This window comes from Tiliqua scincoides, chromosome 2 (assembly GCF_035046505.1).
Source record: "Tiliqua scincoides isolate rTilSci1 chromosome 2, rTilSci1.hap2, whole genome shotgun sequence".
Taxonomy (NCBI): Eukaryota; Metazoa; Chordata; class Lepidosauria; order Squamata; family Scincidae; genus Tiliqua; species Tiliqua scincoides.
The window spans coordinates 191,339,616-191,366,495 of record NC_089822.1 but is presented as its reverse complement, the minus strand read 5'-3'; the positions used below and the strand labels follow the sequence as shown (position 1 = coordinate 191,366,495).

Below are 26,880 nucleotides of genomic sequence, written 5' to 3'. Positions count from 1 at the left end.
CTGAAGACCCAGCTGTGATCCGCTTGCTTTTGATAAACCTATTTCTGCAGTTGCATATCTGTGAATTCTAAAGAATACTGTTATGAATACTAAGGGCGCAATCCTAACCTGCGTTGGAGCAGGCAAGCCAGGAGGCTTGCACTGCATCCAACACGGGATTGCAGCGAGCCGCGGCTCAGCCACGGGCAAGGGGAAGCTCTGCCCCTTACACGCGGGTAAGAGCTGCAAGTCCCAATGGGTCTCCTTGGACTTGTGCTACCCACAAGTCCGAGAAGAGCGGAGCTGCTTGAAGCAGCTTCACTCACCCTGGGGACGGAGGTTGGGATCCGGCATAACCACCGGCTCCCCGTGCACCCGCCCCTGGGCCCACTCAGTAACGCCCCCTCCCCATACCCCCACGCCTACCTTTGCCACTTTTGTTGGCGCGCTCGCATCGGAGGCGCCTGCCTCCATCTGCACGTCAGCGCATCTGAATGCACCGACGCAGCTCCCACCTAAGGAGGCACAAATGTGCTGTATGGCACGTTTGCAACCCTCCAGGGCCACCTATACCGGCATAACTGCTGGTTAGGATTGCGACCTATGTCAGATATAGAGAACATGGAGGACTTCTCTTTGTAACAATCTCTTATTCCGCTTGTGGAAGAATGATCAGTGGGTTCAAATGAAAGGAGCTTTGATGGGATGAGAAAAAACCTGATGTGTTTGGGTGCAGATTACTTGTCTTCCCTTCCTGGTTTCTAAGTCACCACTATTATTATTATTACTTATTAAAAGGAGGGATCCTCAGAACATTAGATTAGTCCTGTGAAATTTGACCAAGTGCCTCACTAGTTGACCATTCCTTCTAATCCTTGATAGTCATATGCTTTGGGAAGCCAGGCATGAATGTTATATAGACCATCCTTGAAGTTTGTCTCCCCTTCCTTCTCAGCACCTGAAATTGAGAGGCATACAGTTGTTCCTGGCTAAGAACTGCTGATAGAATTGTCTAGTTCTTTTAAAAAAAAGGCATTTAACCAATTTTTGCCCAGTCCACAGGTGTACACATTTGGTCCCTGTTGCATATATGCAACACTGGGCAGAAATGGCTTAACTGACTCATGCTTTATTGTTCAACCAAGTGAGTGAAGGTGACATGTAAGCACACATTGCTGCCATACCCATCTTCTGACTTTCAGCATATCCAAGAAGGCTGCTTTCCCTACTATTACTACTGATGTGAATGTCACTGAACTTTGCCTGGTAACGACCACTGGCTGTACAGTACTCTTTTATCCCCAGCCCTTTGATCCAAACTTTTTCTTTCCTTTTCATTTTTACTCTTGCACTGTCCCCGTGTGTACACCTGCCAACTGAGGGTGACACTTCATGCACCTGATGTTTGTGTTGAAATAAAGGTGTCATCTTTAAGGTGCTATCAGACTCACAGTTGTTTTTGCTGCAACAGACTAAGGGCCCAGTCCTGAGCTGGGCCAGCGCTGGCACAGGGTGTCACAAATGTGCCATAAGGCATGTCTGCAACCCCCTGCGCCAAGTCAGCACAGGTTCCAGCTCAGTGCCAGTCAGCGCTGAGCCCAACGCCAGCCAGACACTGCCCAGAGCTAGATAAGAGCTCTGGGCAGCAGTGAGGGCTTTGAGGGCAGGGGGAGGCATTCCAGGGTGGGGGAGGGTGGAGGAGTCAGGGTGGGAGGGGGTTGGGACCAGCAGAGCTCTCAAGTCACACAGAGTCTCTCAAGTTTGCACTAGCAAAATAGCTGGTGCAGAATTGAGAAGCCCCATTGTGGGGCTTGGGGCTTTCCCTGGGGGATAAAAGTCCCCTTCCCCAAAGAGACCTTTGGCGGCTGCTGCAGGGCTGCAGGATGCAGTGGCAGCAGTTTTGGCACCGTTGCACCCAGCAATGGTGTTGCTTTTAGGATCGGGCTGTGTTTCACCTTGTAGTGAGGAAGGAAATATTGGCAATATGCAGTGAATTTGGCAAATGCTGCCACAGTTATAGAATTTCAATTCCCATAATACAGTATGAAAGGGATAGTTTCAGGGCAGTTGTACAGATTAATATTTATTTCATGTATTTAAAAGATTTAGGGTGCAATCCTAACCAGTCTTCCAGCACTGACCTAGCCACAATGTAGCTCCAAGGTAAGGTAACAAACATGCCCTTACCTTGAGGAGGCCCCCTTGATTGCCTCCCCACTGCAGGATGCAGTGCACGCCACATTGGCACAGCTATGTCAGTGCTGCAACGTTGGTTAGGATTACGCCCTTATAGTCCACTTTTCTAGAAGCTCAGAGCTGTATGCAATAAAACATGATAGAACAATAAAAAGAGCGAAGAACATATAAAAATAAATACAGTACAATAAAATAGGAACAATTAACAATAATCCAGGAGTGGATAAATTATAACAGTAAAAATAATATCATTAAAAACAACACAGAGTAATGACATCCATACATACATATTTAAAAAGGAGTCCTTAGGTGCATAATACTTCATCAATAGCCAAGTGAAATAGCTATTTCACTTGAGAAGAGGGCTGCTGACCAGTGTAGGGTTTTTAAGTACCCCTAAACAAAAACAAACAAAATAAAAAAGATATGCAGTCAGACAGCCAGCAGCAGGGTGGGGGCTATCCAGTTGTTTTGCATCGAGTGCAACATGTATGACTATATGCCTCTGGGGAAACTTTGCCACATCGAAGATAGAATCTCAAAACACATAGATGAACAAACCTTGTTGAGGGAGAATCAGCATGGCTTCTGTAAGGTTAAGTCTTGCCTCACAAACCTTTTAGAATTCTTTGAAATTCTAAAATTTCAAAGGCGTGTGGATGTAGGAGAACCCGTAGACATTATATATCTGGACTTTCAGAAGGCGCTCGACACGGTCCCTCGCCAAAGGCTACTGAAAAAACTCCACAGTCAGGGAATTAGAGGGCAGGTCCTCTCCTGGAATGAGACCTGGTTGAAGACCAGGAAGCAGAGAGTGAGTGTCAATGGGCAATTTTCACAGTGGAGGGAGGTGAAAAGCGGTGTGCCCCAAGGATCTGTCCTGGGACTGGTGCTCTTCAACCTCTTCATAAATGACCTGGAGACAGGGTTGAGCAGTGAGGTGGCTAAGTTTGCAGACGACACCAAACTTTTCCGAGTGGTGAAGACCAGAAGTGATTGTGAGGAGCTCCAGAAGGATCTCTCCAAACTGGCAGAATGGGCAGCAAAATGGCAGATGCGTTTCAATGTCAGTAAGTGTAAAGTCATGCACATTGGGGCAAAAATTCAAAACTTCATATATAGGCTGATGGGTTCTGAGCTGCCTGTGACAGATCAGGAGAGAGATCTTGGGGTGGTGGTGGACAAGTCAATGAAAGTGTCGACCCAATATGCGGCGGCAGTGAAGAAGGCCAATTCTATGCTTGGGATCATTAGAAAAGATATTGAGAACTAAACAGCTAATATTATAATGCCATTGTACAAATCGATGGTAAGACCACACCTGGAGTATTGTGTCCAGTTCTGGTCACCACATCTCAAAAACGATATAGTGGAAATGGAAAAGGTGCAAAAGAGAGCGACTAAGATGATTGCTGGGCTGGGGCACCTTCCTTATGAGGAAAGGCTACGGTGTTTGGGCCTCTTCAGCCTAGAAAAGAGATGCCTGAGGGAGGACATGATTGAGACATACAAAATTATGGAGGGGATGGACAGAGTGGATAGAGAGATGCTCTTTACACTCTCACATAACACCAGAACCGGGGGACATCCACTAAAATTGAGTGTTGGGAGAGTTAGGACAGACAAAAGAAAATATTTCTTTACTCAGTGTGTGGTTGGTCTGTGGAACTCCTTGCCACAGGATGTGGTGACGGCATCTGGTCTGGATGCCTTTAAAAGGGGATTGGACAAGTTTCTGGAGGAAAAATCCCATTATGGTTTACAAGCCATGATGTGTATGTGCAACCTCCTGATTTTAGAAATGGGCTATGTCAGATGCAAGGGAGGGTACCAGGATGAGGTCTCTTGTTATCAGGTGTGCTCCCTGGGGCATTTGGTGGGCCGCTGTGAGATACAGGAAGCTGGACTAGATGGGCCTATGGCCTGATCCAGTGGGGCTGTTTTTACGTTCTTATGTTTGTGTTTTTAAACTCCACCAGAAACTATATAAAGAGGGGGCTGTTCTCATGTCTTCTGGGAGTTGATGCCAAAGACATGGTGCCACAACAGAATGAGCCCTGCATCTTGTGACCATCGCTTTGGCTTCAGATGGCAGTAGTAGCCTAAGCAAGGCCCTATCTAATGACCCAAGGGGACAAGCAGGATTATAAGGGAGAAGGCAGTCCTTGAGATTTCCTGGCCCCATGCTGTACAGGGTTTTAAAGATAATAACCAACACCTTGAATTGGGCTTGGAATTGAATGGACAGCCAGTGTAACTGCTGGAGCAACAGATGGCATGGTAGCCTGGAACCACTGAGCCCCAGTGACCACCCAGATCATTGCACTCTCTATAAACTGCAGCTTCTGGACCATCTTCAAGAAAAGTCCAATGTAAGTGTGTTATAGTAGTCTAAATGAGATGTCAGTAGGGCATAGACAACCATAGCCAGTTCAGAGTGAGTTGAATATGGTGGCAGCCTGCTCACTAGCCAAAGCTGGGCAAACGCCCCCCCCCCTCCCCGGCCAAGCTGCCACCTGGCAATCCAGGTTCAGTATATAATAATAAAATATGTCCCAAGAGCAACCTAGGAGTATCTGCAATGGGAACATTATCAAACATAACTACAGGGAGTTGGGCCAGTTTCTGCAGCAAAGAACGGTACCAATAACATTCTCAGAAATACACATTAAAAAGAACCAAGAGCAGGGGGTGTTTGCATTGGTTGTTAGTCTCAAAGTATGAGACATCCCTATCTTGATCCTGGTAAAATAACTGTGAGCATTAACGTTCTTGAGGAATTTCCCCACTGAAAATGCTCAAGGATCCTTTGGTTACTAAGAAGGAGTTGCATTCCTGAAAGAGGAAGCAAGAACTTCAAAGCCTTGATGAGAGATGAAAGTAATCTTAGACAAAGATCAGCTTGTTCAACTTCTCGCTGACTCTCTGCTTGAACTTTTAAAGTGTTTTTTAAAGTGGAAGTGTGTAGGTGCCCTTCTTGCCCATCCTTGTAGCTGGAGAGTCTCTTCCTGTCCAGCATTACTTCTGTGTAGTCCTTTAACCGTAACTTGATCCTTTTTGTTTTTATCAAACCAAATGATTGTGTCAGCTGCAAGTAGGAGTGCTAAATGTCATCTGTTATCTCTTGCATGATAAAGACAGTAACCTGATAAGGGAAGTAACACGAAGCTCTGCTTTGAGAGCTTTGGGTGGGAAGTGGGCATCTAAGAACTAAACAAAGATAATGAGGTTGAAAGGTTTATTGTTAAGTCTAAGATTTTGCTCCTGTTGGTCACTGTAGGTGTTTGCTGAACCTTGACGTACATAAAGTTGAAAAACGCTGATACTTCAGTTAAAGCTAGTGCTTTGTAGCATTTATAAGAGAGAAAGCTTAGAAATATATAACTCAAGCACATCCTAAAAACTCAAACCAATAATGAGCATGTTTTTTATGTTTTTAATGAGCTGAAATTTAAGTACACTCAACACACACACAACTTTTCCTTTTTGGAAAGGGAATAGGTTTGGTTCATAAGTTTGCACAGTTGTGGTTGTCATTGTGTGTGTGGTCTTGCAAAGACTTTTTTCAGAGTCATCAAAATTCCCCTCATCAACTCCACAGGCATTTTGCTAATTCTGAGCACAGATCCTGGTGTGATCAGTGACTGAATTTTACCACTTGCAAATTCAGTCTGACTGACTAAAACGTTTGCTACTTTTAAATAGTTTCCTAACATCCTCACAGCTTTTCCAGCTGAGCACACAGAAGCCTGATTACAAGACAGGACAAAAAGGTTTATCGAAGGAAGTGCATGAGGTTAATAGAAGGTGCTACAGAATTTGACCACAACTTAGCACACAGTTAAGAGCTCATAAACACATTGAAATTGACTGGCTTAAGCAACCTGAATTCTGTGCTAGATTTTGGCCTTTGTTTTTTGAAAGTAAGCAGTGAATAAATTTAATAGAAGGCACAATAGAACGTGTGTGTTGAAAGGAAGATTGCTTTCCCATGACCCAAGGAATCTGTAATATATTCCTTGGCAGTCCAGGCTGCTGCTATCATTTTCCAGTGAAATGGTCTCTAGTGGCTTTGGAGTCTCCTGGTATGCATAAATACAAGTGAGCACTGCTAGAGTTTAGTATAAACAAGGAATCTTTACCAATCACAGCACACTGGCTGCATTGTGGACAGATTTCTCAAAGAGGCCTTTCGGAGAGTGATATAGGCAGGCAGACATGAGGCCCTGAACACAAGAACTGAACAGGATTTTCTCTCTCTCTCTCTCTCTCTCTCTCTCTCTCTCTCTCTCTCTGTGTGTGTGTGTGTGTGTGTGTGTGTACACATATATAACACTGGTTCTGAGCATAGCAAAAAGTCTGTTTTTTATACAGGGTGCGGATTAGAGAAAAAGGTTTATCAAAATGTTGCTCTGGAAAAGTAGCAAAGACCTTGAACTGTGTTGACGGAAAAACAGTTAACAGCTGTAAACTTAGGAAATGTTCTAGTTGTCTCAGCAATTTCTTCATTTCGTTTTTTTGCAAGCATGAATTGTATCCTAGGAAATGTGAAATACTGTAACAGGAGTAAATTCTTGATTGGATAATACACAAGGGTGTGGCTTCCGGATAAATATGTGAAATATTAGTTGTATTCTAAAGTTAGCAAATTCATGGATCAGGTTGGTTGTCAAAAAGTCTTCCAAAAACCAGAGTTGGTTGTTTTTTTTAAATCTAGCCTATATCTCTTCTACTGTCCTTTCTTGTCCTTGGTTTTGTATACCTTGGGAGCTGGCAGGGAACTATAAAGTTGTAGTGGTTCCATGTGCCCCAGATACAGTGTGATATAGTGATTAACGTGTCAGATGGGGGGCAGTTGAATTCATATCCTGATTGGCAACAATCTCAGTTTGGGCTGGGTGTTATCTCTGTGCTGAACTTACTTCATAGGTTATCTTGATGATAAAATTGAAGGGAGGAACATGGTAATAATATCCCTTTTGGTATTAGAGAAAATATGTACTTCTTGCTTTCCCTTCGCTTCTTTAGGGAAAATTTTCTTACACTTTGTGGTAATTTGAACCCTAAACCTGAGGGTGTCACTAAAGAGAACTACACTCAGCATTAACTGTTACCTGATTCCTTATGATTCCTTAAATTGAACTACACCACTTGGAAGGATGGCGGCATGTTTTCTTATGCAAATCCTCTGTGATAATAGGAGCAAACTTTGAAGGATTGGTTGGAAAATGTTTGGAACAGCACTTTGATGTCACAAGACTTGGTGTTTACTGTGCTTGTTAATATGTTGCACAAACATATTAAATTACTAGCCTTTCATTTTTTTTCTTCACTATCCTCTACCCAACAGGAATCTTTGCTTATTTGAACTACAGGGTGCCTCGGACAAGGAAAGAGATATTTGACACACTTATAAAAGGGCTGCAAAGACTAGAATATAGAGGATATGACTCTGCAGGTACATAAGCTATCTTGCTGCACACATTGGTGCTTTTCTTACCTTCTTGACTCTTCTGTTCAAAGCATTTTAGTTAGCTGTGGAACTAGATGTGATGGGAGATGAAGAACTGTCACCCTACTGTGTTAATTTAACACAGTACCTTACATGACATCGTAGCACTGTGCATAACACCCCCTCCCCATCTCCTCAGACCCACGGTTTTTTGGGAGGAAATAGCATGCTTTCCCAAGAGCTTTCAAGAGCTCAGAAAAACACAGCCATTCAGTTGCCTTTGGCCCCGCCCCCTCCTGAAGCTGATGTCATAGATCTGAGGTAGTTTAATTTGAAGTCATTAACTTCAATTGCTAGCGGCATTTAAAAGCAATGATTTAATAAAAGATGTCAAAAAATTTTATTCCTTTAAATGGAAACTGTGGAAATGATTGAGAATGCTGATTGTCCACTGTTCATGAACACAGGGGAATAGTCTCACTGCTTACATTTGTAAATGTAGACAAATCTGTACATGGTGGTGGGAGTGGCTCTATGACCAAAATGTTATAAAGCTCTAAAGCACAATATGGTTTTGGGCAAACACATGTGAAGCAATACATAAGCTTTACCTCAGAGCACTTACCATGTCACCACCCATATCATTCTGTAAACTACACAGGCTCTTTGCCAGACGTATATCCCACATGTTAAAATCGGTTGAACTGACAGTTCTATTCTGTGTTTAGGTATTGCAATTGATGGTAATAATAATGAAGATAAGGAAAGGTTCATCAAACTGGTCAAGAAAAGAGGAAAAGTAAAGGCTCTTGATGAGGAGCTGCAAAGTAAGTATAAAATAGTTGTGAACACTTTGGCATGTGTGCATGTCCAACTCTAAAGTCGTGTTCAGAAATTATGCTTGCATGAGTGTTATCTGCACAGTGAGGGGTGTGTCCAAGAGCACTCTGATTACTCCAAGCTAACACACTTCTTAAGCCCTCCCCACCACTCATAGTGTTGGGCACGGCTTCACTGGCACACACTGGATCCAAGGAGACTTTCTCCCCATGATTAGGAATGTTGATTGTCCACCGCTCATGATCATGGGGAAAAAGTCTCACTGGCTACAACATTTGTAAGTGTAGACAAATCTGTACATGGTGGAGGGGATAGCATACTGGCAAAACCTGTTCAGAAGTTGTTTGCATGGATACCGTCCACCCATGATGGGGGGGTGTCCAGAGTAAAAACCTGTTTGTTTGGAAGCATCACTTACCTAATGAGCATGCTTAGGATGGCAGTATTCGAGTTCAATGCTTTCTGACCCATTAATGCAATTCTCAATTAGATCCTTAAAAACATGCCACAAACCATTGGTGCCAGTACCACTTGCTGCATGCATGGCACTCTTTGGCCCCCTATTCTTCAGCACCTACTGCAGAAATGAAAAGCAGATGAACTGGACAGTTTTAAAACCCATCCTCATTTGAAGAGTGAGTTCTCTTAAGTCTGATTATAGAGGGAACCTACTAGGGACTGCATAGCACAATCCTAGTTTTTGGAGTTTGAATAATGGCTGAAGACCCACATCTAGCTTCAGGTGGGGAGAGGAAAATACACAACAAACAAACCAAAACTCCATGGTGTGATAACTTCCTAGTAGGAGATACATTGTGGTTTGTATCTGGTAAAATGTAAATCTTCCTATAGCCAGCCCAACCACTGCTACAGTGATTTCTACATAGAATACCTTCAGCACCACTGTTGCTGAACTACTTGCAGTCAAGAAAGGTCAGTATGGCACAACCAGTTTGAAATTTACAAATCATCTTCTTTTTTATCATTGAGATAGTTCTAAAGTTAAAACTGTTAATCATGTGCTTTTGTTTACTATAGTCAGGGCTTTTTTTGTAATGGAACGCACCGGAACAGCGTTCCGGCACCTTTTTTTCCCCTCTTCTCTGCCCCCACCTTTTTTCCCCCCTGCCTGCACCGCCACGCCCCCTTTTTTCCCTCCTCCTTGACCCCATCTTTTTTCCCCTGCCTGCACCACCCCGCTCCGCACTGCTAGCTAGGGAAGGATTCGAACCTCCAACCTTGTGCTCTACAGCCCAGCACTCTCTCCATTGGGCTATAGGAAAGCCTATTGTTAAAGTGTTCAGAACTAATATATAAGGTCTTGAGCCCAGCTGGTGGCCATCAGTGCCTCAAGTGTTAGTTCCAAACACCTTGAGCCTAAGAGCTCTGGTGGCTCAATGGCTAAACTGCAGGTCTGTGGAGCCAGATGCTTGGGGTTCAAATCCCTATGAGGAATCATTTTTTTTAGGTGGGAAGGTGCTCCTTGGCTGCAAAATATAAAGGTTGGTTGCTAGTTGCCAAAAGGGGGGCCAGTTGAGGCTGCAAAACTCCTCAAAGTTCAGTCCCAGGCAGGCTCTTTTTTGAACTTTTTTTTTTTTAAGTCCCAGGTAGGACTTAACCCACAGCCTCCAGCAGGGGGCTCACTCCAGGAGCTTAACTGTGGGTTAAGTCCTAACTGGAACTTTAAAAAAAAAAGGGGGGGCAAAAAATCAAAACTTTAGATATAGGCTGATGGGTTCTGAGCTGTCTGTGACAGATCAGGAGAGAGATCTTGGGGTGGTGGTGGACAGGTCGATGAAAGTGTCGACCCAATGTGCGGCGGCAGTGAAGAAGGCCAATTCTATGCTTGGGATCATTAGGAAGGGTATTGAGAACAAAACAGCTACCGTTGTACAAATCGATGGTAAGGCCACACCTGGAGTATTGTGTCCAGTTCTGGTCGCCGCATCTCAAAAAAGACATAGTGGAAATGGAAAAGGTGCAAAAGAGAGCGACTAAGATGATTACGGGGCTGGGGCACCTTCCTTATGAGGAAAGGCTACGGCGTTTGGGCCTCTTCAGCCTAGAAAAGAGACGCTTGAGGGAGGACATGATTGAGACATACAAAATTATGCAGGGAATGGACAGAGTGGATAGGGAGATGCTCTTTACACTCTCACATAATACCAGAACCAGGGGACATCCACTAAAATTGAGTGTTGGGCGGGTTAGGACAGACAAAAGAAAATATTTCTTTACTCAGCGTGTGGTCGGTCTGTGGAACTCCTTGCCACAGGATGTGGTGCTGGCGTCTAGCCTAGACGCCTTTAAAAGGGGATTGGACGAGTTTCTGGAGGAAAAATCCATTATGGGGTACAAGCCATGATGTGTATGCGCAACCTCCTGATTTTAGAAATGGGTTAAGTCAGAATGCCAGATGTAGGGGAGGGCACCAGGATGAGGTCTCTTGTTATCTGGTGTGCTCCCTGGGGCATTTGGTGGGCCGCTGTGAGATACAGGAAGCTGGACTAGATGGGCCTATGGCCTGATCCAGTGGGGCTGTTCTTATGTTGTTATCAGGGAGCTCACAGGGGATGGACGTGTGTGCGTGCGCGTGTATAAAAAATAGTTTATAAATAAATAAATAAATAAAAAGTGAGTTCCTGCACCTATTTTTTTTACAAAAAAAGCACTGACTATAGTCTGACTTTAAAGCACTTGGAATTTCTTTATTTTATTTTATTTTTTCTCCAATATAGAACAAGGTGGCTTGGATTTAAAGTTAGATTTTGAAACACATTTTGGTATTGCTCATACTCGCTGGGCAACCCACGGAGTGCCAAATGCAGTGAACAGTCACCCTCAACGATCAGATAAAAGTAATGGTAGGTAACTTCATAAAGCAAACAAACTTGAAGTTGCATTAAATTCCCAAAAACTTCTTCTGAAATGTGGACAGCCATCAGATTGTTTGTGTATTTTAGATAAGAGTAGAGATTACTCATCCTCCCATTTCTGGGCAATGTATGAGTGGGTAATGGTGACTCACAGCATAGTCTTAGAGATATCTACTCCAAAGTAAGTTCTATTTAGTTCACTGGGGCTTACTCGCAGGTAAGGGTGTGTATAGGATTGTGGTTTCCACTTCAGAATTTCCTGGATAAAGCTATTCTAATATTTTGAAAGCTGCCTTGGTCACAAGGGGAAAGGCAGGGTATAAGTCTTTTAATAAATAAGTTACATCGGACAGGAACTTTAACTAATGCAAAGCAATGTTCTGGTTTTATCAAATTGCAACTCTAAGATATGTGACACATGAAAGTGAGGATCCTGTCCTGGGAGCTGGTAGATTGTCCTTCATTATCAGGTTTCTAGTCTACTCAGATCAAATTCTGGCCACTCCTGTGAGTCTAATGATGTCGACCTACCTGATTGAGATGTTTCGTGTTTTTTTTTGGGGGGGGGGGAAGGGAAGGATGGCAAGAGGCTATGAATGTTAAAAGTGCTATAAAACAATTTGTTTTTATTTTAAATATGCAGCTTTAAACCACGGCTTGAAGTATGGTCCTTTGTCTTACCTCTTCTTTTTCTTTCTTCTTCCCTTCAGAATTTGTTGTTATCCATAATGGGATTATCACAAATTACAAAGACTTAAGGAAATTTTTGGTAAGCTTATAACAATAAATGACTAAAATGAAAAATCAGGGCTCCACCTCATGTCTGTGGCATGCTTGGCTTTCACGTATGAAGATGGGTCTCCCAATTCTTTAGAAAGATCTTTTACTTGCCAGAGTACAATGAAGGTAGTTAAAAAGGGGTTCCAGATATGTTCCAGCACTGGATTACTTTTTTCTCAGCGAATCCCTCATTCCTAGGATGAGAAAGATTAGCGAATCAGAGTGTAGCTAGCTAACAGCTACTTTGGATTATATTTCCACCATCCCTCAAAAGTATGTAGTATGTGCATGTACAACTCCCTCCCCCCCCCCCTGCACTGATGTGTGTGGGGTCAGTTTGCCCAAATCATACTTCAATGTGCAGTTTAAATACTACTAAGTAATAATAAACAGTGCAATGAGGGGCTGTTCACCTGAGTTTCTCCTGTGTGATTAGGTGGCAGAAGGACAGCACACTGGATAAAGGAGGATGTGTGTATTCACGTTCCTGTCCCACACAATTAGAAAAGATGACTTGGAGTTTTGTAGGAACTGACCCTAATTAATGGTAACAGAATACAATTCATGACATGAAGGAACCGTGTGACTCCTGATTGTTATGAAGCAACATTAATTTCATACTGTTTCAATCATGTTTGCATTAATATCTTTGCCTTGAAAATGTGATTTTCATATGTAGCTATCAAATAGTAGTACAGGTCCAGCTTTGTTATACACTGATTTTTTATACATGGATTTGACTCCACACGAATGGCTCCTGCAAATGAGAAGGAACGAGCTGATCCCTGGAGAAGGGAAAAAACGCACCCCTTTAAAATCAAAGTTTAAAAACTGCTTTTTACTGTTGCAGAGAGACAGTCATACAAGTGATTACAGGTATATCCTAAGTATCCACAGATTCTTCTATCTCAAAGTTGATGAGAAGGCCCTTTAAATTAAAGGAAAACAGTCCTTTAATAATGCCAGAGAGGGCAGCCTGCTGACAATCCATCAATCATTCTCTCTGCAGGCTTCACTCCTCCCTTCCCCCTGAGCAAGTGAAAGAAGGCTAAATGGCAGTGATTATCACCTTCTGCATTCTTTCCCCCTTGCTGGGGCTCCTGGTGAAGGGAGAGATTGCTGCCTCCTAGTGAAGCCTAAGTGCCTGGAGAGAGACTGATGGCCTCTGTGTGCATTACAAAGGTCATCAAGGCTGTATTTAAATCATCAGAGGAAAGTAACTCTTTTTTTAAAATTGATTTGCTATAGTGCATTTTTTGCCATCCACTTGAGTTCTGGGAACGGAACCCTTGCAAATAATGACTCAACCTGTAATGGTGATGAAGGCAGTAGATGCCTTTTGGTGGCATGGCGCATGAATTAAAAAGTCTGAGGCAAGGAAATCATATCTAACATTCTCTGTAAAACATTATAGGAGACCAAAGGCTATGAGTTTGAATCCGAAACAGATACCGAAACCATTCCAAAGCTGATCAAATACGTGTATGATAACAGAGAGACTGAAGACATGAGTTTTTCTGCCTTGGTAGAGAGAGTCATTCAGCAACTGGTGAGTGGGGGACTTTTTCTAGTCTTTTAGAATGATTGTTTAAGTCAGTTTGGTGTCCAGTCTCAGTTCACTGACCTGCGTAGCATAGCTGCTGTGGTCCTGGCTGTCTGAGGGCTTCAGGTGTGACTGGCGATGACATCACACCAGGTGCCTCAGGAACTACAGTGATCCATCAGGCAAGGCTGGGCTTCCAAGGCAGGGTGGGGTCTGAGAGAGGTGGAAGGGTTCAAAAAGAAGGAATGAGAGGGAAGGCAGAGTAGTTGGCCAAGGAGAGAGAAGTACCACACAGAGAGAACTGGTTAAGAATAAGGAACACAGGACAAAGTGATATCAGAGGTGCTGAAGGATGCTGGGAAAGGAGGATAGAGGTCAAAGGGGGGGAGAAGGGTCCTGAGCATGGAGGCAAGATGGGAAGCGACTTATGGGGGGGCCAAGAAATAGGCTGCTAGCACGAACCTTGGGCTGCTCTTCTGCCACCAAGGCCTGGGGTTATGGTTACCAGATACAAAGTGAAAGAGAGTGCCTATATCTTTATCATATAGAAGATGGAATTTTGGCAGGAGCAACTCAACGCGGAAGGGTTTAAAAGCTGCACCTGCCAAAATTCCCTCTTCTGTGCAAAGGCTAAACATATAGGCACTCTGTTAGACTTTGTATCTGGTAACCTTAGCCTGGGGTGTACAGCAAACTTCTGGATACTGTAAGCCTGCCAAGGTGGCCACACTTATGCTTGATAGGTGTCCTGTACTGGGCATGGCCTTTCTTCAGATAGGTCCACTGTTAACAACGAGGCACTCATGGTGAGCAGTCAAGAGTAGCACCTTGGTGCATAGAGCAAAGGGGGAGGGGCTGTTTGGTATGATGGATCTTGATGTAAGGGCTTTTGTTTTGTTTCTGTTCATTGGCCCTTCAATAAATCCCATGTAAGTGGCAAGTAAGCCTAAGTCTGGTCAACTAACACCCTCCCCCCCCCGCCCACTGGTTTCTGTGTCCTGCCTCTTTATCCTTGATGTGGACCTGCCACCTTGGGTGGGGTTGCATGGATGGAGGACCCCTCAGGCAGTACCAAAATATTTTTTGTGCATATTCTTTGTGGAAAGAATAACTTAATTTTTAATGTGTAAATATCATTTTAGAAAGAAAAGATAAATATCAGTACCTAGTTATAGATTGCATTAGCTTATTTTTAATAAAGCAGCACCTTATTATAGCATCTTGTTACCTACTCTGTGTTTGCAAATTAAGGGAAGAACCCAAATGAGATAAATTACACAGTTGCAGTTCTGGGAGCATTGATTTTCTTTTCCCTCAGATGTACCAGGAGCCAGAGTGCAGTTCTTCCACTCACCATGTCTCCCACCACCTCCTTCCAGATTCACAAAAAGACATGTACTCGCCTTGGTTAAAAGCTCTACATAGACATTTATACTTCCCTGATAATTAAGTATCTTCCGATTTCATATCCCACAGCTGAATGTAGTGTAAATCTATTCTTTCTCCTATTGATATGGAGTTGATTCCCTCATTTTGAGTTAACTCTTCCATCTCAGACTTCAGACTTCTTCCATCTCACTGAGTTCAATGGGAACGACTCCTGCATAAGTGTGCATAACATCACTGAGTTCACAGACTGAATGCATTTTTGAGTATTTCTTTTTGTTCTGTTGCCACATTTTCTAAAAGTATCAACCATGTCTAAAGCGTGAATAAGGTAATACTACTGTCAGAAGCCTCCCTTTCTGAAAAGTCTCTTGACAGCCTATAACTAGAGTCTTCGCAGAGTCTTTAACATGAGACTAGGAGAGTTTTGACAGAGGTCATTGCCTTATTCACCCTTGAGATATTGTTACCATCCCAATTTTCTTACCTGCTAATGTTGAGTGTTTTTATTTTTCTCCCAGGAAGGAGCTTTTGCACTGGTTTTTAAAAGTATCCACTACCCAGGGGAAGCTGTTGCTACCAGGTGAGTAAAACTGTTTTATGCATAGAAATAAGAATAATCCAAACTGGGAAAAGACAACAAATCTGGATAATTTTGATAACTAATTGCTGGTTTGGACACAACATTGTAGTAAACAAAATAATTCAACTTGAACTGGAGTGAAATCCTCAGTGGATCCCTTTCTTGAACGTGAGAATGGTAACTCTTTATCCTTCGTAAAACGTTTGTAGCCAACTTGCCTGTTGTTCCATTATTTGACAGGAGAGGGAGTCCTCTACTTATTGGGGTTCGCAGCGAATCTAAGCTTTCCACTGAACAAATTCCCATCTTATACAGAACATGTAAGTTATTAAAGGGCTGGAACTATAAATATATTACACTTGTAAGGGAACTAATTACACTGTAAGATAGTTCATGTGAGGGTTTTATTAAGAAACAAACTGGCCTTGTTACTAGAAGCCTCATGGAGACATTTAGCTATTTGATCCTACGCAGCAAGATTTTTTTTTTTAAAGTCTTCAAATTAGTCCTCAGTTTTGTCATGGTCTACATAATAAAAAAGTATCATTTTAAAAAATTGACAGGTAATATTGAAAATGTAAAGAACAGATGCAAAACTCGGATGAAAAGACTGGATAGTTCTACCTGCCTTCATGCTGTTGGCGACAAAGCAGTTGAATTCTTTTTTGCTTCAGATGCAAGGTAATGGAAACATTACACAAGGTAACGTAAATCTGTGATGGTACTGGTTTCATCCGTAAGGGAGGAATATCATTCAGTGAGGAATGATGACCTGCTTCTGGCCAAAACTTCTGAGCTGTTCAAGCAGAAGAGACTTGTATATGAGGATGACTTTTCCTGCTAGATGCTGAGCAGGGAACACTGGGGTGGCATGTTCTGTGAAGCATGGCTAACATGTCGGGGCTGGGGCAGAAGTACAGAGTCATGTTCCTGCTACTTGTGTACTTAACCTCCAACTCTTTTGGTATGCAAAGAGACTCTGAATCCTGACGTGCACATGATTGTAGCCAGGACTAGCGTATAAATGGTTATTCTTAATCCTGCACACTGAGGAAGAAAGAAATTTGCATGGCCGTTCTGTAACTCTTCTGTATTTACTTTTTGCTTTTGTTTGTGTAGTGCAATAATTGAGCACACCAATCGAGTCATCTTTCTAGAAGATGATGATATTGCAGCAGTGGCTGAAGGGAAGCTTTCTATTCATCGGTTAGAACGTTCAGCTAGCGATGACCCCTCTCGAGCCATCCAGACCTTGCAAATGGAATTGCAGCAGATCATGAAGGGTAAGGACAGCTGAACAAGCTAGCTGATATAAGGACAGGCAAAGGCAGCCTTTCAACCAAGGAACCCATATGTGTTTCTTTTCACATGGGAGACAAACAGCCCAATCCTATTGGACACGTACAGTGGTAGAACTCCCAGTCTGCCACCATAAGTGCTGCAGTGGCAGTGTAAAAGGTGCACTGCTGCTGTTTGCTTTGGAGCTGCTGGTGCAAACCACCTGAGAACCCGTACACGCAGCAGTGGCTCCTGCACACCATGCTGATTAGGGGAGGGGCAGGACAGATGGGGCATTTTGAGAGCAGGAGGGGTAATCCTCATAGTGACAGTGCATGCCGGGATGCTATCCCCATTTTCCCAGCCTGACACATCCTCAGCCTCCTTAGACCCATGCTAGCAAAATAGCTGGTGAAGGTCTGAGGAATCCCATTGACTGCTAGGCAGCCTACAGAGAGAGGAGTAAAAAATCATATTTTTCACTTGCCTCTCCCAGGCCTTCTGGTTGCCCCCAGCCATTGGCATGCTGTGCTGGATTCAGGCAAGGAGCAAACATAATACTATTTCATCCTATGTGGAAGCTGAGAGCTGCGATATGCAGTGCTTACCAGTTCAGTATCATCAGTTCCCCCTTGCCACTGAAACAATTTCCAGCGATGAGAGCAAAGCAGAAGAGACGCCATGCAAGACTGAGTGTTGAGCCCCCCCTTGCTATGCTACTATGCTATTTATATGCTATGCTATTCATATGGCTGTAATCTTATACACATTTTCCTGGCTGTAAGCCCCATTGAACACTATGGGACTTATTTCTAAATAAACATTCATAGGTTTGTGCGGCAAGTAGACCTAATCTTTTCTATAACCTTCATCTAATCTTTCACAACCTCTGATTGAAAATGCCATTCTGTCCCTGGTTATTTCCCAATTGTTGTTGTTGGCAACCTTCAATCTCGAGAGACTATGGTATCGCGCTCTGAAAGGTGGTTTTGGAACAGCGTCTAGTGTGGCTGAAAAGGCCAATTTGGGAGTGACAATCCCTTCCACACTGGGAGCAAGTGCAGTCTGTCCCTGGTCTGTCTCCCTCGCTATGGGCCTTCCTTCTTTGCCTCTTTGCCTCAGACTGTTGGCCAAGTGTCTCTTCAAACTGGGAAAGGCCATGTTGCACAGCCTGCCTCCAAGTGGGCCGCTCAGAGGCCAGGGTTTCCCACTTGTTGAGGTCCACTCCTAAGGCCTTCAGATCCCTCTTGCAGATGTCCTTGTATCGCAGCTGTGGTCTACCTGTAGGGCGCTTTCCTTGCACGAGTTCTCCATAGAGGAGATCCTTTGGGATCCGGCCATCATCCATTCTCACGACATGACCAACGCAGGCGTCAACGCAGGCGTCTCTGTTTCAGCAGTGCATACATGCTAGGGATTCCAGCTCGTTTTCGATTATGTCTCTGCTATAAATGTCAATTTTTTTTGTGGGTAAAACTAACCAATCATGTTATTTAAAACAGGCAACTTCAGTGCATTTATGCAGAAGGAAATATTTGAACAACCAGAGTCTGTCTTCAATACCATGAGAGGAAGGGTGAATTTTGAGACCAACACAGGTAATTTGAGGAAGAAAAAGCAGTCCTGAATTCTGACATCACTCAGCATGACTACCACTCTGTGTTAGAAAGCTCAGTCAAACTACAGTTATCTTCTTGTTACAGTTCTCTTAGGTGGTTTGAAGGACCACTCAAAAGAAATCAGAAGATGCAGACGATTGATCATTATTGGCTGTGGGACCAGTTATCATGCTGCAGTGGCTGTAAGTCAAACCTGTGAGAGGCCACAATGGGAAAGTCTCCTTCCTGCGAGTGTTCTCAGCAATGTGCTACTAAACATGCTGTCAGAGCACCTTTTATGACTGCCGCTGACTGTTTTACAGCAGTCAGCAGCAGTGCCAGAGGTGCACTGACATCCAGCCCAGACAGGAGTGGGCCGCAAGTCATTCAGCATTTTTATGCAAGACTGACTCAGATGTTTTAATTTTTCTTTACTGTACTTTTTCATGGATCTCACTTAATTTTGCTCAAGTCTTAAATGTGTTAAGACTTAGCCTGACTATAATATCATTATGTTAATCATAGACTCGTCAGGTTTTGGAAGAACTGACTGAGCTTCCTGTGATGGTGGAGCTTGCCAGTGACTTTCTGGATCGGAATACACCTGTATTTAGAGATGATGTGTGCTTTTTTATCAGCCAGTCTGGTGAGTTGTATTCCAACCTATCTTGCTACTCGGCCTAAACTAATTCTCTAGAGAAGCTTAGGTTGCTAATGAGAAAGACTTCTAATTTGTATTTTGGATCTCTAATGGTCCTTCGGCTTTTTGAATAACCCAACATACTTGTCACTTTCAGCACCAAGTCATATTTTAACACTACCTGATTGCACTCTGGGCCTAATTTCTGTAGGTACCACAATCCCAGAGATGGATGATTGTGAGATTCTCAAATTTAAGTTCACGCTCCGTAAAATTATTATGAAACCTAAAGTAACTTTGAATCAGCATGAAATAAACAAGGAAAACTAATCCCCCTCTGATTCATTCATGTGATTTGATGCACTCAATTTATACTCTCCTTATTTGGTGTCATGCACAGTTTCCCTTAACCAGAGGAAGGAGTTTTGTTCTGGGGAAAAGGAAACCGTGTATGCCACCCATTTAAATTTATGGTTAGTATATGTTTTAATCTAGTTTTCCCTAAGAAGTTGAGGGTGGTGTACTTTGTTCTTCCCTACCCAATTCTATCCTCAATTCAATTCTCTGAGGTAAGTAAGAGTAAAAGGTAGTGACTGGTCCAAGATCACTTTCTGGTTGAGTTGGCATTGGAACCGAAGTCTCTCCAATTCTAGTCCACCGGCTTAGCCACCATAACACACTACGTTTCCCGGAGCTGCAGCCACCTGGATTGCTGACATATCAGCATTCCTGGACCCATGCAAGGAGGGGTGGGTGAGGCCTAATTCTTGCTGCTGCTGTAACAGCAGCCAGATGTGTGGGAGGAACTTGGTTTCAGATTCAGGGTAGAGAAGTGCTTGGGATAAATATAATGCTCACACTGTACTATATTTAAGGTGAGCATTGCAAATTGCCCAGGTCTGTATTATGAACGTTAACATTGGAATTATGAATTGGAATGTTAACAAGGAATTATGAACGTTAAACATTGTCACTACCAATAAGTAGGAGAAATGGGATGAAAGCCCCAGCCAGGCAGGGAGGCTCTGCTCACATAGCGTAGTTCCCCTTTACACAGGTGGTACACTTTCAGTCTCTTAACATTTTCAACTCAATCTCTTTGAATTTGCTAGAATGGTTTGTTTTAAGTTCAGTTGCAGTTCTGATCTAAGCAGAAATGTCAATGTATTTTTGAACTGAAGGTGAAACTGCTGATACACTAATGGCCTTACGGTATTGTAAGGATCGTCGAGCTTTGACTGTCGGGATTACAAACACCGTTGGAAGCTCAATATCCAGGGACACAGACTGTGGCGTACATATCAATGCAGGGCCTGAGATTGGTGTGGCAAGCACAAAGGTAACTTGTGTCTGCTGTTGTTGACCCTCTTTAGTCCCAGTCCAAAATATATGCCAGAATAAAATCCTTGTGTATGAATATTCTGCACCATACAACACAACTTTCAACAGGCAGCAGCCGACCTTCCCAGCCCCACACCTGAGCAAAGGTCTGTGATTGGACACTGGAAAACCAGAAGCACAGCTTCCGACCCCATATGGGGGGCCTTGGAGAGGCTTCCGCAGGGTTCTAGAAGCTCCCGCCCAGGGCTTTTGCCCCATCTATGTCCATGGCAACTGTCAACAGGCTTCATCCTAACATTAACAATTATTCATTGGTCCAATTAGCCTTGGAATCAAATTTTAAGCAATCAAATTAATATATTTTTTTATATCTTCAGGCTTATACCAGCCAGTTTGTATCTCTTGTAATGTTTGGTTTGATGATGTCTGAAGATAGAATTTCATTGCAAAACAGGAGGCAGGAGATCATAAGTGGACTGAAGTCATTACCAGGTATGCTTTTTCTTTCCTACTCACATGTATATGAAGTGTGTCGAGATTTTGCATGAGAAGATTCATTTTAAAGAATGTGAATGCAGTCTGGATGCTTGCATGGGAGTGGGGAGATTTAATAACCCAAACCTGAGCTTGGCGCGCCAGTTTACTACCAGCATGCACTGTTGCAAACATGCTGTAAGGCACGTTTGTGGGCCCAGTGCCGGCTGGCGCCGGGCAGGTGCCCGAGTTCCACTGCTTGGCAGTCGTGCAGACCGCTGAAGAGAGGTAAGTGGAGACATGGGGGGCGGGGGGAGGCATTCTGGGAAGGGGGAGGCGGGTAGAGGGCAGGCGGGAGGCAGGGAGAGGGCAGGGAGGAAATGTGCCAGGGAGGGAGCGGGGAGGGAGGTGGAACTGGTGAATCCAAAACCTCTGTGTCGGGCTAACCACCCGACTCATAAGCACTTGATTCACTGTTGACCTTTTGGTTGGCGGCAAATGAAGTAGCCCCATTGAACGGCTACTCCGTTTACCTGGAGGAAGGGAACGAAAGTCCTTTTCTCCTGAGGAGCCGGCGCCGGATGCCTGGGGTGTGAAAGATGCACCCCAGGCAGCTCAGGATTGGGCTGTGACTCACCTACTGGGCATTTTGTTTGTTAACTTACAGTGAGAAGAACCCCATTGAGTACAAAGGTATTGAAAAGATAGTTGGTACATATATTTAGGGAACACGTCTATTTATCCAAATTTGAATGCCACATCCAACTTCAAATGACAAAAAGAAAATCCAGAAGAAACAAATCAAAACCTCACAAAGTGATAATTCCCTTGAAAAGTGTGACATCAGAAGGAAAGATAGTATGCAATTTCAGGACCCAGTTATATATATTAGGTTCAAAATGATCCCTACATCTGTTTTCAAAGGTGTCAAGAGCAAGCAGTGCTTGTTGAACAATGTGTTCTATTGTTCAAATAAGGAGAAAGCTTTAAAAAATCTGAATTTGTGAGATTCTGGTTATGTCACTACTAGTTACAATATACTACAATAGAGCTGGTGCTGCAATAATGTAATTCTTCATCATAATCTATTGGCAGAGATGATAAAAGAAGTATTGTCCTTGGATGAAAAGATACATGATTTGGCGCTTGAACTTTATAAACAACGGTCACTGCTGGTTATGGGTCGTGGCTACAACTACGCCACTTGCTTGGAAGGGGCATTGGTATGTAACCCCTTTGTCTAAGATTGCTCTAGTCTGCACTATAAGCCAGTCCATGTGGAGAAGTGATTCTTCATATTACTTTTTCCCTTTTTCCTGACTTGGTTTGTTTTACTAAGACATTAATAAATTTCTCCTTTTTAACCGTTGAAACAAAAAATACATTTGCAGATGTAGGTTGTACAAACCTATGTTTGAATTTAGGGAATGTTCAGAGTAATTTGTCAGCTCTTGTCAAATTACAGTTTGGTGACTTTTTTGTTAAAGCAGAGAGAAAAGAGAATCTCTGTCTTTGAACAGAAGACTAGAGGTTTTTCACTTCTCACTTAGACGACAGCGCACAAAATACTGTCGCTGTGCAGCTTGTAGTCAATAAATCAAGACTGGTGCATGACTTTCTTTGAAAGAAAAAAGATGCAACAGCAGTTCTTGATGGATTTATCTTCTGCTGGGTTTTATTGACTTAGATTTGATGCATCTCTTACGTGTAACCTGCTATGTAAACAATTTTGTGAACTTTTGTTGAAAAGCAGTATGCAAATATTCTTAATAATTCTTGGTTCGCGTTCAGGCTTGGAATCTTGACACACCACAGAGGCCAGTATCCATAGAACATAACTAGTTAAACCCAGACAGTGGGACTTTGAACATGTTTCTTGAAGAACTGAACCTCTCTTATGCTGTATGAGAAACCAATTTTAAGACAGGCAGAAGTTTCCAAAGCCATTTTGATGTAAATGGGGGGGGGGAGGGGAGAGAGAGCAAAAATTCCACTGGGAATAAATGAGCATTTTAGTACACTGAAAGTAGTTTTTGGAATTTGGGCACTCATTAGCATAGTTGTCTACTCATTTTTTTTAAAAAAAGAATAAAATGCATTCCTTATAGCTTGTACTTCAAACTGTGATCTTTTCCATTTGCTTTGCAGAAAATCAAGGAGATTACATATATGCATTCTGAAGGCATCCTGGCTGGGGAACTGAAGCATGGGCCTTTGGCTCTTATAGATAAACAAATGCCTGTTATCATGATCATTATGAAAGATCCCTGTTTCACAAAGTGCCAGAATGCTCTCCAGCAGATCACTGCTCGCCAGGTAAGCTGTCTTGCAATCATATTGTTGTTGCACCTAATTCTTTTGTGCATTTTGTGAAGGAGGAACAAAACTGAGGGTAGCATGAAGCTTACAAATGGCTTGGTCATAACTAGGATTGGGCCAGTGCATCCAGCTATTTATGGCAGTGGAAGGGCTTTCTACTGCTGTAAAATGGTTGAAGGTATCACTCTGCATGATTCCAGAAGCCATCTTCCATGTGCTCGTGCACAGAGCTGGAAGAAGAGTGCTGGACCCCCATCCTCATGGAGTCCTCCGGAAAACCAAAACTCTCCCGCAGGTTGCAACAGATGCCACATTGGAGCCTTTGCATTGCTGCATGGGGAGTTAGTTAGGATTGGGCTGTAAATTTCATAAACCTCTTTCATGTGCTTCCTGCCTCTTAGGGCGCAATCCTAACCCCTTATGTCAGTGCTTTCCAGCTCTGGCATAGCAGTGCCAATGGGACATGTGCTGCATCCTACAGTTGGATGGCACTCAAGGAGGCCTCCTCAAAGTAAGGGAATGTTTGTTCCCTTACCTCAGAGCTGCATTGCCCTTGTGTCAGTGCTGGAAAGCACTGACATAAGGGGTTAGGATTGCGCCCTTAGTCTACTTTAGCCTTTCTTCATATGGAAGATGCTCCCTCTCCTTTATCATTTTGTTGCCCTTTTCTGCATTCACTGCCTCTCTGTTGCCATGGGCTGGTGACGCCTCTATCCCCTTGTCTCTGCTGGCGTAGAGTTCTACTCTCCCAGAAGCTGTTGGTCCTCTGAGAGTTTTACCCTAATGCATGGCTGGCCTACACATGAAGCAGACAATGTGGCAGCATTGAGCAGTGAGTTGTAGGGAGCAGTAAACAGACTCTGGGTTCCTTTCACCCAGGGTCTGCCGCTGCTTCCCTTAGTCTACCACAGTCAGAGCCATACCAATTCACTTGCCCTTTCATGAAAAGTGAGCAAGGAAGTGGATTGAAAGACAGTGATCCAGCTCCCTGACCTTAATTTTCCTGCCACCTCCCTCCCTCCAAAATTATTGGGGTGTGTGTTTAATTTGGAATTTAGCTATATGCTGGAGAAATTTCAGAAATATATAGCAAACAAAGGTGAAAGAGAAATGTAATTTTTGATCAGGTTTAATTTTATGTTTTGCTTTATAGGGTCGCCCAGTTATTTTATGTTCTAAGGAAGATACTGAGAGTTCAAAATTTGCTTACAAAACAATTGAGCTACCACAAACAGTGGACTGTCTGCAAGGAGTTTTGAGTGTTATTCCTCTACAGCTGCTTTCATTCCACCTGGCTGTTCTCAGAGGATATGATGTAAGTATTCTATATTTAGGCACTCCAATTAAAGCACTTATACAAACACGCCTGGACACTTCCTCTGTTTCTTCAAGCTGCTAACAGGAATAGTTGCATAGCATTTATGCAAAAAAAAAGTTGGCTCTGTGAAGAGTTCTGTCAAGATGACTATCCAGCACAACCTTGCTGATCTCAGTTTCTTTTAACTGTTAAAAACATAGTAAACTCATTAATAGGTTTTTGAAAAATTGATCATGGAGCACATACTATTTTGTTTGATATGCAGATGCCCATTATCCAAAGTATTATGGATATTTATACTTGCACAGTAACATGCGTGAGAACAGTCACCTGTATACAGAAGCTTTCTTGGTTGAATCAGAGCTATGTACAATCAAATACACAGAATACAGCCAGTTTCTACAACTGTTACAAACATGGAAAACGGGCACATTCACACATACAGTAATACCCCAATACTAACCAACTTTCCAGCACCAATGCAGCCCCAAAGTAAGGGAACAACATTCCCTTACCTTGAGGAAGCTTCTGTGTGCTCCCTCCCCCCCGCCCCCGTTGAGTGCATAGCCTATTGGCATGACTGCATCGGCACTGGAAAGTTAGGATTGAGCTGTAATTGTATGTGTAGCTGATGGGCAGCCCAGTCCTGAGCAGCAGTGCTGAAAAGAGAAAACGTTGCTATAAATTGAAATATGCTGAGAATCTCTCATTTATTCCAGGTGGATTTTCCAAGGAATCTGGCCAAATCTGTGACTGTGGAATAGACAATGTGCTACAGGACATTTGCAACCAACAATCCCAAATTATATTTTCATCAACAAGTCTTTAACCGAGTGTGATTTGACTCCTGCCTAATCAGCATACCACTACAAAGCACAACTGCATTTACTTAAGTGGGGTTTTTGATGTGAGGAAAGCTTGAGCCAGTACAATGGATCTACTGCTAACTGAAAAGTATTTGGGAAATGTGAAGTGTGTGTGTTTTTTAAAGATATGCTTAATGTGCCTTTAAATACTTGTTACAGGCCTTGCACCTAAGTGCTCTTTTTAATAGCCTATAGCATCCCTTAGATACTATAACTGCCAAAGAAAGGAATCAAATCGTTTACATAAGGTTAACAAATGGTCTTTTCTACTACAGTGCAATATATGTATATGTATATAGCTCTCTTATGAGTTAACTGTGAATGTCAACACTATATGCAGCCTGATCTTATACATGTTTACCTGGAAATAACACCCACTGAACGCAATGGGATTTACTTCCAGGGAAGTCTGCATAGGATTGCTGCCTTAGTTTTAAATACAAAGTATTTATATATACACACAAATGTATACCTTTTAAATTATTTTTAGTATGTTGTCTGCTTTTAGTAGTGGTAATGCCCAGGCTATAAATGTGCACATTAAATTTTACTAATTGTGTACAAATTCTCTTGCTGTTTGCATTTGTACTATTAACTGGAATTCTATTTCTTATTATTTTTCCTTTCCTGTCTACTCCTGAGAAAGGGACTGATGTGTCCATAGATGCTAGTCCATCCATTCACTACTTCTGCTCTATTGTGCAAATTTTCTCAAACATTCAGATTTAGCTCTATTTTGCTGAAAAATTCTCCAGCAAAAGACCATTTTACATGAGCCAAATTATCTTTATCTTCCTGAATTCTGTTTTACTCTATACTGGGTATTGTGTGATCTCAATATGTTTCTTCTTAACTATTGTACAACAAAAATGATATACAATTAAAGTAAATATTGACTATAGAAGTTTTCTTGGCTGGATTGTACCTTATTACTTCCTTTAACCATTCAGATAGATATAAAAGCCAATTTACAATTTTCTAGCTAATTTCATCCTTGCAGTATTAAGCTGTCCATGTACTCTCTTTCTCTCATGACATACACTGAAGCCATGAAAATGTGCCTTATGACTGGTTCAGGGGCAGCTTTCACAACACTGGAAGTTACATTTGATTTGATCTGAACCCACCCCCTTCCTGGAGTAGATCTGCCCTTCTCTTGCCTTTGTTGCTGCCTCATTCTGTCCTTCCCTTGCCCCTGTTGCCACTTTGTCTATTGCTGTTCCAGCCTTGCTCCTGCCTAGCCCACTGGCAGGAAACACACAGACTTCCTCAGTTGTATGAGTGGTGCCACTCCCCTACCTGGGCTTGCTGCCTCCCTGGCCATGCAGAAAATCCCTGCCAGCTGCTGCCACCATGTCAGCCCCCAAGTGTAGTGGCAGTCTGGGAATGTCTGCCATCCCACCCGTTCCCA

At 43.0% G+C, this 26,880-nt stretch overlaps 1 protein-coding gene across 1 annotated transcript in view; it reads left to right on the top strand.

Moving 5' to 3' along the window:
- GFPT2 (glutamine-fructose-6-phosphate transaminase 2) overlaps window positions 1–26,359 on the top strand; it is a 31,291-nt gene extending 4,932 nt beyond the window's left edge. The window contains exons 2-19 of the mRNA XM_066614423.1: window positions 7,526–7,633; window positions 8,356–8,454; window positions 11,206–11,331; window positions 12,054–12,112; window positions 13,538–13,672; window positions 15,574–15,635; window positions 15,876–15,955; window positions 16,199–16,316; window positions 16,755–16,918; window positions 18,416–18,511; window positions 18,617–18,714; window positions 19,037–19,157; window positions 20,333–20,490; window positions 20,870–20,984; window positions 22,062–22,189; window positions 23,115–23,282; window positions 24,439–24,600; window positions 25,323–26,359. Coding sequence (XP_066470520.1) covers window positions 7,526–7,633; window positions 8,356–8,454; window positions 11,206–11,331; window positions 12,054–12,112; window positions 13,538–13,672; window positions 15,574–15,635; window positions 15,876–15,955; window positions 16,199–16,316; window positions 16,755–16,918; window positions 18,416–18,511; window positions 18,617–18,714; window positions 19,037–19,157; window positions 20,333–20,490; window positions 20,870–20,984; window positions 22,062–22,189; window positions 23,115–23,282; window positions 24,439–24,600; window positions 25,323–25,367 — 2,042 coding nt within the window. The 3' untranslated portion in view covers window positions 25,368–26,359. The remainder of the gene's footprint in view (window positions 1–7,525; window positions 7,634–8,355; window positions 8,455–11,205; window positions 11,332–12,053; window positions 12,113–13,537; window positions 13,673–15,573; window positions 15,636–15,875; window positions 15,956–16,198; window positions 16,317–16,754; window positions 16,919–18,415; window positions 18,512–18,616; window positions 18,715–19,036; window positions 19,158–20,332; window positions 20,491–20,869; window positions 20,985–22,061; window positions 22,190–23,114; window positions 23,283–24,438; window positions 24,601–25,322) is intronic.
- The last annotated feature ends 521 nt before the right edge of the window (window positions 26,360–26,880 follow it).